At 38.0% G+C, this 13,292-nt stretch overlaps 1 protein-coding gene across 3 annotated transcripts in view; it reads right to left on the bottom strand.

The window, feature by feature from the left end:
* Window positions 1-12,644, bottom strand: part of LOC126273080 (putative phosphatidate phosphatase) — a 97,113-nt gene extending 84,469 nt beyond the window's left edge. For 2 of the 3 annotated variants that reach the window (XM_049976493.1, XM_049976492.1), the window contains exons 1-2: window positions 12,443-12,629; window positions 7,564-7,715 (exon numbers count right to left, since the gene is read on the bottom strand). In XM_049976493.1, coding sequence (XP_049832450.1) covers window positions 7,564-7,715; window positions 12,443-12,506 — 216 coding nt within the window. In that variant the 5' untranslated portion in view covers window positions 12,507-12,629. Of the gene's footprint in view, window positions 1-7,563; window positions 7,716-12,442 lie in introns of all 3 variants that reach the window. The other variant, XM_049976491.1, reaches the window with a different exon arrangement.
* Window positions 12,645-13,292: the final 648 nt, after the last annotated feature.

Genomic DNA, 13,292 nt, shown 5'->3' with positions numbered 1-13,292 from the left:
AAGGTATTGATCTCAGCAACTGCTTTTATGTTTTCAGGAAGTTTATAATAAAGCTTAACTCCCATGTGAAAAGTACTTTTTTGGCACAGAGCTGTGCTGATTTGAGTTACATGTAAGTCACTGTTTTGTTTGTAAAGTTATCATGTATATCAAAGTTTTCTTGCAGTCTGCAGTCCTTACCTATTACATTTATTTTAAAGAATAAAAGTGTTTCCATAAGGTATACACGAGGTAATAGAAGAATACCAGATTTCTTAAACAGAGGTTTATAAGAGTCTCTAGGCTTGCACCCAAACAAGATTCTAATGGCCTTTCTTTGTATTTTAAAAGTGCTATTAGCTGTTTTAGAGCTTTGAAGTTCAGCTTCTTCTTCAAGATGGTGTTGATTCTCCTGGCAATCTTGTGTACTGGAGCATGTATTGCACATACCGCTGGAGGGATTGGCACTTATGATTTTTGGAGCTTCGGTAAACCATACAGATGTGGTGCCCTAGGGTTCATTTGCAGCATGCTCTTAAAGGCATATTCAGAATAAGATATCGGAGCACTTGTTTCCAACCTGATTAGCCTGATCATTGTAACTACCTGTCGGGTCTCTCTGTAGTTTTTTTAGCTGCACTGATTGGAAAAAATCCTCTACTTTGCTTGTATAATCTGTTTTATTTAACAGCACTACAGTCCCTCCTTTATCTGTCCTAGTCACAATCACGTTACTGTTTTCAATTCTAGTTTTAAGTTCCTTCATGATTATGAATTTGTTGTTCTTGCGATATTGTGCTACATTGGACAGACAGGGAGGTCAATCTATACCAGGCTTAAGGAACACCACAGAAGCTGGAGATGATGAAGAAGAAGCCTGATTCAGCCTTTATAGAACATTGCCTGCACAATAATCACAAATACACAATGGATGTACAAGACCTACACCCAGAGGAAAAGGGGCTCAAACTCGACCAATTACAAATTTTAGAAATTAAAAATCAGATGTGTATATCCCCACACCTATTATTAAATGAGCAAACTCGGTTCAATTATTAACCTATTTTAGATGAGATCACAACCCCAGGATAGAAGCAACACTTCGGAACCCAGTCCATCGTAGTTAAAAATAGCTTAGTTGATGCATAACTTTAGTCTGGTCATTGTAGTATAATTGGTGTAATGGATGTAATTTATTAAAAAATGGTCATAGATGTAAGGGTACATTAAGCTATGGATCAATACCTAAGAAATTGATATTATCTTTGCCTTGTCATCATCTTTATCTGTGTATTATCATCTTTGGGAATCGGTAATGTAACTGAACATGGGCTTATAACCCGAAACCTAGATTGTGCAATAACATTAATAATAAATTGTGAAATAAGGCTAAAACAATGTTTGTTTATTCAATTTACAATGTTTCGCCAAGAACCCACAGTTTATTCAATGAAAATATTTTATATTCATTTGCCTGGGTGCTCTTAAAGTTTGACTGTAACGTAATATCAGCAACACCTGAGAAAAAGTTGTTAAATGTGTTGGCTTTTTATATGGGGTTTGTTACTTTTTTATTTTTATGTGGTAGTGTTATATTTTTTCAAGATTGTTTCTATTCTCCAGATTCTTTTTTTATAACACTCCACATAGCCTTTGATTTATTATCTGAATTATAAATGTATTCATCATTATGTATTATTTTTGCTGCTTTTATTATTTTTCTTAATATTTTGGAGATTATTATAGTATGCATGTACTTCAGGTGAGGAATTTTTGAGTTACATATTTAGTGTAGCAGTCTTTTCCTCTGGCATTAAAACCCTTATTCCCCTTGTTATTCAGCTGTTTGTTCTAGAGTTCCCCCCTATGGTTAATGTTTTCAGTCGGAATGCAATTTCAAGGAAATGGGTTAATGTATCAATGAAAGTGTTGAATTTTTCATTTATATCATTCATTTTGTACACTTCTGACCATTGTTCTTTCTGTGATAAGTTGTTGAAGTAGTTTACATTATCATCTTTATAACTTCTACATGCGGTTCTGAAAGACATGTTGTTAATAATACTGCATTTTACTTTTATGCTTAACATTTCAGCAATATGGTCACTAAAACCTGCATTGAAATTTTTTTGTGAATAGTTGTGTAAACTCTTCTTGAGTGGAAACTGATCTGGAGCTGTTTGACAAGTTTCTGTCACTCAGGTAGCGGCTTTTATTTCAACTTTTAAATTATAGCGTGTTGCGGGCTTCAAAAGTGTCTCCCTATTTCCACTATTTGTGAGGAAATCAATATTGAAGTCACCATAGATTATCAACTCACAATCCATTTTATTTAGCAATGACTACATTTCATTCAAGAAAAGTTCAAAGTTTCCAGATGGTGACTGGTAAACTGTAGCAATAACCAGGTTGAACTAAGCAATTTTTATAGCAGCAGTTTCATAATCGTTTTCGACATTTGTTCAAGTTAAGTCAAGTAGAGTAATAAAATCTACATTTTCCTCTTTGTAGATTGCCAACCCACACTGCTTGCTGTTTTTCCTGCAGTAGCAAGCAGACAAAATGAATCTGTTTATTTTCCTATTCTGGATTAATTCTGTGTTAAGCCAGTGCTCAGAAATACATAACACTGAGATATCTTTAAGTTAATCTGTTAACAGTACGTTAATTTCATCGATCTTATTACAGGGATTGCTCACTATGGTGATAGATCGGGCGTATTCACTTTATCTCTAATACCTCTTATATTTTGAAGAAATAAGCCAATTCCCTCATTACTTGGATACCTGACCTCCTCTGCAGGTGATTCCTTAATTAGAGATACTTCCTTTAAACAGGTATACCTATCAGCTAACTCCAGTCTAAGAAAGTTTGTGTTCTAAATCAACTTCTACAGGAATTCTGCCATGAGTGATCCCACCACCACCACCACCACCACCACCACCACCACCCACTACACACACAGTCACCTATACGCTTTACCAGTCTCCCCTTCCCATATCTATTGAGGTGCAAGCCAAAGAGAAACCTGATCTACTGATATACTAAACTGACACCACTGCAATGTGACCCATGCCCTTTTCCATCAGTGCCTTCTCCAGCCCCATGTTAACATGCCTAACAGTCGCATTAAGATGACGACGATCATGATGTTGAAACAGTCGCATGAAACGCATATTAGTGCCACCAGTTTGAGTAGCTATCTTTACCAGGTCACCATCTACATCATATTCCCCATCTCACAATCACTATCTGATCCTCTTTCGTAAAATTCTTATTTAACTCCCCTGAGCCAACCCTGCACTTGGCTTCACAATGTTGGTGACCTGGTACTCACTCCCCAACACTTTCTGCAACTGCAGGCTGACCATGTGAACTATCTAGTAGCAGAACCTTGTTCTTTCTGTAAGACTTAGACCTCCAAGCTGCTGAGGACAGCTGCATATTTCCTACACCTACACCTGCAGCTACAACTGTGAGAGTTGGTCTAATCTATTGCATATAGGCAAAGTACAACTGTCTGAATACCTCCTCCTTCTAGCTGCCTTCTCGTCAACTGCCAGTTCCCATTCCCTAGCACCCTTCACCCTCCTCAACCTATCTAGTTCCTCCTTTGCATATTGTAACTGCAACTGAATGGCACAGATCTTACGCTTCTGCTCATCTTCTTTCGAATAACCCATTTGGAGGGTACAATGAATCAACTTTGGCTAATCTTCTTTGTATTAGATTTCCTCAGTTTCCAAATTTCCTTAATCCTTTTAGAGTGTTGTTCGCTTTCTTCTTGAGTCCACTTTTGTCTAGTTATTTTCTTTCTCTCCTGAAATTCTGCCTTTCTGAAATGTGTTCTGTTTTCTATTGTGTCTATTGTAACTCCAGCATTTTCAATGTCCTTTTCAGTCTCTATGAACCATGCTGGCTTGGATTTGTAGCTATTGAGTAATGTGAATATCCGCTTGGTTAGTCTGTTGTTATCCATACTGAATGTATGTCCAAAAAACTGTAGTCTCATCTTCCTCATTACATCAGTTAGTTTCTCCGTTTTCAGATATAGCTCTCTGTTTAGTCTTAACCTGTATTCAGCATTATCGTTTCTTTTAGCTCCCAGTATTTTCCTTAAAATTCTTCTTTCGACCTTCTCTAGTTTCTCAAGATCTCCATTTCTTGTTAGTTTAAGTGTTTCTGCCGCATAGAGAGCTTCAGGTCTGGCCACTGTTTGGTAGTGTCTCAATTTCGTGTTCCAGGACAAGGATTTTTTTATTATAAACCTTTTTGGTCATATGAAACACTCTTTCCATTTTGTGCACTCTTTTCTTTGGCATTGTATGAAATCCACTCTCCTAGGTATTTAAAGGAATCTGTTTTGTGTATTGTATTTTGAGGAGCATCACAGATGTTTGTCATAAACTTTGTTTTTTCATAGGATATTTGTAGTCCTACTTTGGCTGCTTGTTTTTGTAGTTCTCTTATTTGTTCTTGGGCATTGTCTAGTGAATCTGTAATCAATGCCATGTCATCTGCGAAGGCTAAACAGTCGACAGTGATCTTGTTTGGATTTCTCCCTAGTTGAATCCCTTTAGTATTGATGGCCTTCCTCCATTCTCGAACTACCTTCTCCACTACTAAACAACAACTAATACCAATAACTACAAAACTTCACACGATTTATTAGCTAAAACCAAAAATTAAAGTGCCCATTGGAACACTCAATGACATTAAAACAGTGAATGATAACTTCACTGAAATATTTCACTAGAAACAATAAGAAATGTTAGCTGAAAACCACCACACAAAATTTACTAAAAGACTTCAACACACAGAAAACTCTAACAAACACAGTGACCAAACATTCCCAAAAGTATATAAAAGATCTTCTGGATCTCCCCATATGGGATGTAGTCTTTTCTTCAAGCCAGACCCTGCAGTCCCTCCTTCAGACAGGGTGATCCCAGAACAATTTACACACTTCAGAGGAGGAGCAACCAACTCCAACGTGGGCAGCATTACCACATTTATCACAAGTGGTTTCACCCTTACATACTAAGGCGGTCTGCCCAAAGTGCTGGCATTTAAAAATATTCATCAGGTTGGGACACAGGGCCATCACTTAGGCAAAGAAAACCTGCCTTTATATGCCCTGAGAGGTCCGTACTATTGAGGATAAGGATGAAGGAGTCAGATTTTAGCAGAGCACCGTTCACCCTTTTCAACATATTCTGCACATCAACGATCCATTTCAGTTCCTTCTTGGAATAATGACCAGATCTCTACATGATCAACACCTTTGCTCTAGTTCATGATGATGTGGAGCTCCATTTCTATGGCATACTCCCAAAGGCATTTAGCCTTCCGGAGTCTTGAGAACTAGCAGTTTCAACTAACAGTCTTCCTTTGACAATCAATTCACTTATTTTAATGCACAGGCAATGCCCTCTAAACCTTTTTGAATCTAAAGGGGTGAATCCTTCTCAAAGATGTCCTCGTCCCGTTTCATAATCAAAAGCACATCTGAGCAGCAGAATGCGTTCTGTTGCTATCCTATGAAGAACTCTGTGTAATTCCTGAGTCTTGAGGGCTGCCTACATGAGCCCTCTTGAGTGACAGGGTAGTTTTACCTACCAGTATTCCCCTGGGAGGAAAAAACGAGAATTTCAAGGGTTCTATGTCAGTCCCAAGAGCAGTCAGGGAAATAAAAAGACCACCTAGACAGAGCCCCGAAAGCCTAGGTAAACCTTATACAACTGGGGTGCAACAGGTTCCCCAGAGGTTACCCATTAACGACTTTCCTACTCAACAGCCATGCATCTCACCAGTCTTCAGCACACCTTGAGATTCATGGTTTTTTTATAGAGGGTTTTATCAACCCCATGATCCAGATGGTAAAGCCATGTTCCCCATTCCCTATAACACACAATGTTCCACTGCCGCACCATACAGTGGTTGCTGAGAGCTTACGGTGACAGAGGACTGGTGGTACTTACCAGTCCCCAGCCCATGAACCCTGGGGTTGCCAAGTTCATAGCCAACAAATGAATACTGAGCCCCTGAGGGTTCTGGATTATTATGTTGCCACTTAAGAAGATTACAATTTGCCTTGTTATAGCTTCTATGGTATCCACATTCTTGTGGAAAAACAATACACAGGATTAAAAATTTAGAAGCCTGTCATGTTGTAATCACCTACAGTCATGTTTATAACTCTCCCACCAAAATACATAACTGCTGAAAAGAGTCAGATCTATGGTTTTTTTAACTTTTCCTATTACAGAATATTGGACGCTGCCCTGGAATATGTATTACAAATATTTGCAATTCTGCAATCAAATACTGCAGTATTATAATTGCCTCTTTCTGTGTTGCTCTTCCACAAGGAAGACTTGGCACTTGCTCCCACATTGGTTATTACACTGCTGGGCATTAGTAGTCCAATACCAGGACATATAGAAAATAATGAAATTTTACTTACTACATGTACACAGTGCCAGAGTTCATCAAATATAGTGGCTGGTAAGTCCTCACAAGTGGGTTCCTCTCATTCTGAGGTCTGGGAGATTTGCCCTTTTTGAAATAAATAAATTAAAAAAACCTTCTGCATCCTGTCCCTCTCTCCTCACTGAGAAAGAACCAATTAATTCTAAAATCAAGGCTAATGTATGTATTTTTATATGTGTATATTGTCAGTACTGACAATTCTCATGAAGTTAAGTCCTGGTCAGAATCTCTGTTTCACAATTTCATAAAACATTCATTATGGAACTCATGGAAAGATGTTAGATCAAAATAAATGAAGGTATCTCTTGGCATTCTCTTCAGAATCACTGGAATCAAAGCCGGAATTACATGAATATTTTACTGAAGATTGACTAGATCATACCACTACTTGTAAGGCTGTTTTCTCTACTCTATACTCCCCCTTAGCCGAGTGGTAAGTATATTACTGTCAGGGAGTTTTCCTTTGTGTAAGGACTGGAACACGGCACACCCAGCCTCTTGTTGCCAACTGAGAAGCTGTTTGAGTGAGAAGTAGTGGTTCCAAAGTCTGGCAAGCTGACAATAGCCAGGAGAGTGGTGTGCTGACCCCATGTTCCTCCAGACTGCATGTGCATGATGCCTCATGCCATACACTCACACAGTAGCCAGTCGACATCAAATGATCTTTGGGACCTGATTACGAAGTTTACCTTTTAGTTCTTCTCTAACATCAGATTTTTCTAGATTTTGGCTAACACTGTACCCCACTACAAATGAATATAAGTGAGGGAGAACATGGTTGAACTAAAAAGAAAGTTTTCCAAAACTTTTTCCAGTTACGCCTTCTTGGCATGTTGGGAAAGCTGTTTCTATGTAGAAATCACTTACTTCACACATATTCATGACACAATGGCAAAACCTAATTTTTCTTAAGTTCAATTATTTCCCAACACAACTCAAGTTTGAAATGTTATGTAACACACTTATTATCAATGACAACAGATTGTTCTTAAAAGGTGAGAAAGAAAAAAAAAACTAGTCTACTTTCATTAAAAGGTACAAAATTAGGAAATAATTCTAGAAACAATGTAAAGCAAAACAAAGCACACTTACCGAAGTAATAGGCAAAAACATTCCCACCAAGTATAGCATCGGACTAGTAACGGTTGATGGCTTAAACGGATATTTGAGAGACTCATCATCACAGTAGAAGCCCCTCTCGAAGGGTTTTCCAAAATAGTAGAACAGAAGAATTGGAAAACCAACTACAAAAAGACAACACATTAATATTTCCACTGTTCTATCACCACGGGATTATAAAATGTGAAAATAAGATTAAACAGTGGATAACATAGGGCTCTGCAATAACCAGCACAGCAATAATGGACAAGAATATTTAGAAATAAACTGTTACTGTACTATCAAAACTCCAATGGTGGCTCTAAAATGACACAACCAGATGAAAAAAGTGAAGCACCCACAAGACACAGCACATGTCGATGTAACTTCATACAGATACAAACCATTGGTGTGTATGTAAACAATTAGACAGGCAGAACAGCTACCTGAGAGCATTAGTGTTTTTTTTATGTTTAATGCTGTTACCATGCCTGGTAGGGTATACAAGGGGCCAAAACAGTGTCATATGTTGACTGATCACTGCGAAGGACATGGAGATGCTGCATACTCATGTGAGACGATGACATAAGCACCTGACAGAGTTATAAGAGGCCTCACTGTGAGTCTCTATTTGGCCAGCTAGTGAAATCGTGCCATATCCATATCTGTGGGCATTTGAAGTGACAGTGGCCCCTTGTTGGGATGCATAGAAACATGAGGACAGGCATATTTGTTACCAAGGTTCCATCCAACCATGCGTAACCACCACAAGAAGGTAATGCAGTGTGCAACAAGCACGTCATAACCCATTCACATCTACTACTGCCATCCGAGAACAAGTAATGGACTCCCTGCAACGTTCTTTGTCATCCAACACCATTGTCGTGTCCACAGACTAGCAGCAACAGAACTAAAGAATTGCCATCCCATGTGCACTCTGCTGTTAACACCCCAACACAAATAGTTGTGTTTGAAATGGTGGGCTGACAAGGGAGCACGGACTGCTAATGAAGGGTGTTGTGTTGTATTCTGCAATGAATCACAGTTCTGCACTAACCCAGATGACCATCATCAAGAAGTACACTAGTGACCTAGGGAGAGGTTTCATACTTCCAAGGCCTGGGAGAGGTACAGAGGCATTACTCCTGGTGCCATGGAGCCATCGGGTATTACTTCATGTCATGCCTGGTAGTGATCGAGGAAATTCTGAAGGCACAACAATATGTCACAGATGTCCTGTATCCTCATGTGTTACTTCTTATGCAATGGTACTGTGGTGTCGAAAGGAACAGGATAATGTTCATACACACATGGCACTTGTCTGTATGAATTGTCTGTGTGATGTTGAGGTATGCTCATAGCCAGAAAGAGTCCCAGATCAGTCCCCAGCACATGATGTGGGACTAGCTCATGCATATCCTCTGTCCCAGAGCCAGTATTGAGGATATCAAGAACAGTTACAATAGTTGTTGGCCACCTTGCCTCAGGAGAGGATACACCCTCCTCAATGAAATCAGTGCACGCGTCCACATCAGTGATGGTGCAATACTGATAAGTGGGCTCACACTGCCAAGTGTAAATAAGACTCAACTGTGTAATCACTGTTATATCCGTTGTGGATCAGCTCGCCTCAGGAGAGGGTACACCCTCCTCAATTGAATCGGTGCATACATCCATGGTACAGGGGATGCAGTACTGGTAAGTGGACTCATACCGTCAAGTTCTTTATAAATATGACTCAGTTTTGTAATCATTGCAATAACATTACATATCCTCTCAACCCATGAAGTTTCATTTTGTTTCCTCCTTCCCTTCTGGGTGCTTAACTTTTTTTGTCAGGCAGTGTATTTAATGCACTACCTAAAGATATTCAGTCATTATCATTGGAGAAATCTGAAAGAGCAACCTTTGCACAGCACTGAAGAATTTTTCTCTTGTGACAGGACAATGTCTACTTGAATCGCAACTCAATGCCGTGACAACACCAACTCTTCTATTTAACTACACTATGTGCTAGTATTGATTTTATAGTTTTCGTATTATTGTAAAGTATATTGTAATGTAGCCCTTAACTTTAATATGCTTTATAGTATATATATATCACTATCACTGTTCAAATTTCAAAACTGTATTGTGGTAATATTACTAAATTATTGGAGCACTCTGTACATCCTGGCTGGTTAACAACATAGAATTTGTAACACAGTAATAAAAATGAGATTACAAGAAGAAAAGTGGCACAGCTATGTGTGTAGCAACAACCCTTTAGAAAATTTCTTTGAGAAAAAGAGAATGGGAAGAACGCTGCTAAAAGCACGAAGAAAAAAAAGAAAGAAAGAAACAATAAATCATTAATAGAAAGAGAAAAATGCAAAGCTGAGGAGGAAAATAGTACAAGAATATCTTTCACAGTTCAGACTTACATCCTCCACCTAGACAAATACCTCTTTTTGAGTCCTGAAATGAAAAGTGACCTCACATGGTCCTCCATATGCATTTTAGAGCAATAATCCTGCACCCATACAACCTATGTAATCCCTGCCTTTTTTCCCATAATGTGGAAATTACACAATCCATCACACCACCATAATCTACTCCAATCCAGTCACAGACCTACTATGACCTATCAGACTTACTCTCTCCCAAGAAACAGGGACTGTACACTTTCTCAACTGCATTACATTATCATACTCACTTCCTATGAACTGTGCATGTGTAGAAAATTTCTTGAGTACATCCTGTTGTTTTGGAATATTTTAGCCCTGAATATCCACCCCTCTCCCAGATCCTGAAACCCCCAATCCAAATTTTATTTTTCTGTTCTATTATTACATTGCTCTTCTTCCCTACTTAGCCTGTAATCAGCTTTACATTTTATTTTCATTCAACAATGTTATTCTTCTGGTTCTCATACTTTTCTGCTACACTTATTATGCACTACAGAATTTAAGTTCTCTGACATTACATTTAACTTCTATCACATGAACCAATATTGTCAAAGCTTTTGACTGGCTGTTTTTATCATCTACTTTTTCAATCAAGCCTATACTAGTAAACATTTATTTTTAAATTTTGATAGTCAACACAGGAAAATTTCTGTAAGTGATATATGAATGTTACTTCTGTTTAGAAATTTATTTATGACTCTGCCCTTATTACTTTGCTAACAACATGCTGTACTTAGTTTTACCTTCAGTCACTTCAAAATTTTTATTTTGGTTTGCAAGTGAAATATTTTTATCTACTATTTATCTTGACAACTTCCTTCATTGAAGCATTTTGAGTTACATTAATGTGGTCATAGCAAATAAACTATAAGCAACACATGAAAAAATTATTATCTGTTCTACTTTTCATGACTTAATGGAATACAGAGACTATTCTATAAATAAGATAAGTCAGCCATAGATTTTGCAATAGGCTCGAAAATATAGCGCTACACATTTAACTGTTATCCACTGGAATAATTGTGCATCACTGTCAATGAATTACTTAAGGGTAAACTTTTATCCCTGGTTTTACAGTAGTAACGTGAGAAATAATTTATTTCGCCTGAGAAAAGAAAACAAGAATTACACAGTGCCAGTTGTACTAAACCGAAGGCATTTTCTTGAAACATATAAAAGAAACAGGATAAAGTGTAGAAATTCTCAGAATGTTACAACTTGTCTACTTTTACTTCCCCTTCTCATATTCTCTCTTCCCTTTGCCTCAGGGTTCTAAGACACTGAAATTTTCTTCATTGCTTTTGCTAGTAATCAGTCTACCAGTTTTTCTTCTTTCTTGTTTATGATCTTCAGCGAAGGAACCCCATGTATGGGAAGTTTTTTATTTTAACTCTGTGGCACTGTATTGTCTACTTCCAAATAATATTTTTATGTACAATTCCACAGTACAAAGTTGCATTTTCATTTCCTGATAATGTTAAAAAAATTCTCTATATACATTTGATCCAGTTGTTTGGCTAAGAGTTTATCCATAACACAATATTGTTCAGCACTGAAAACTAGTTCAAAGTATTTTTTGTTCTTCCACAAGAATTCCCATTATATCTTGTTCGGCATATAAACAGGCTACCTAAAACCAGTAACATCACAGCCAATCACTTTCTCCCTCAAATCTTTACAGGAATATGTTGCTGGTAGTAACTATAACATTGGGCAGTAAATATTTTGATATCGTACAATTCCTATGCAATCACCTAATTCCACTATAATTGGCACATATATCAAGACGGCATAAAAGCACACATGAAAGTTGGCAAAACTATAACAGCAGCAAAAAATGTCAGGTGAATTACAGCAAAGAAAATAAGAAAAAGTAAGGAAGGCGGGGGGGGGGGGGCAGAAGAACAAGCATAACTGGACATGAATCTTCTAAAAATTTTGCATTATTTCACAGTAACGTAAAAATAATTCTTTTGCCTTCCAATGAACATCCGTTTCCCAGTCATCAAACACGACACTTTGCCTCCCATTTCGTATTAATTAAGGGTTGATTTGGACAACACGGTTACAAATAGTACTAACAAAAATTTGTGAAATGGCACAGTAGGATCTATCACACACACATGTAACGCACTCGGCTAAAATAACGTATGAGGCAACCCTGGGTGCGCGTCACTCAATAAATGTCACACCTACTTACGGACTTTTAAGTAGGGCAAGTGCAAGTGAATGCTACAAAAACTGTTAGTTAATTGGGGAATGAAGAGCAATATAAGCAATATCAGATGGCCGTTTTTCCACAGTTTTAGTACCCAAACACGCCCTCAACTCAATTACATCCTAAAGGATGTATTATAAAGGCACCTTTCACTGTCAACGCCCACCAGTTATTTTTACTTATCTTTCACTCTCTCTCACACACACACCTGTAAATAAGCACAGAATGTCAATTACAATCCTTCGTAATAAATATTTCGTATCTCTATCCATTTCTGTCGGCGCAATCCAGTTCTTAACTGGATTCAGTCAGCGTTATGGTGTAACTTCATCACTTAACATTTATATAGTCCACAATTATCAACAAACGAGTCACTTGTTCCTTTGCATTCACTTTACTTTACTGTACCTGCAGGCTAGCCAACATAAAGCAAGCGATAACACACTGAAACTCTTCAACAATACAAGATTGACTTCTTAAAATGTCCACTATGAGGCTCCCTCACCTCGCTGCTGTTACAAATATTATTTTTTGCACACTTCGATAAATTTGAAATGTGTATGATACAGAAGAAACATTCCAGTCACTACATACTTTTACCGCTGTTTCGGTTTCCTGACGACTCAGATTTATTTGTTGCTTCGGTTTCTCGAGGGCTCAAATTTAATACATTCGTCCGATTTTCCGAGGATTGTTTTGGAGTCTGGCTTTCCTAAACTTCATCATCGCCCCTCTCAGAAACCTCCATGTCCACACTGCCATCAGAGCAGCTGCTCCAGACTACTTTGAAGGTACCGCGGACGCTTCTGAATTCATGAAACTACAGAATCGAAAGTTGGTCTACAGATTTCAGCAACGCAACTGATCCCAGTACCTTGAATTACAGGTGTACGTCACGACTCTCGGAAATGTGACGGATTTCAGAAACGAACGCAACCACTCACTCTTCATGAGGATATGTGAATTGTGGTTTATTGGTCTCATAACTTACTTAATCTAAATCGTTTGATTCAGGTACCGAAGAAACGCCAAAACTGTGAAAAAATTTCGCCATAAAC

Source organism: Schistocerca gregaria, chromosome 5 (assembly GCF_023897955.1).
Source record: "Schistocerca gregaria isolate iqSchGreg1 chromosome 5, iqSchGreg1.2, whole genome shotgun sequence".
Taxonomy (NCBI): domain Eukaryota; kingdom Metazoa; phylum Arthropoda; class Insecta; order Orthoptera; family Acrididae; genus Schistocerca; species Schistocerca gregaria.
This window is presented reverse-complemented; position numbering and strand designations above follow the sequence as displayed.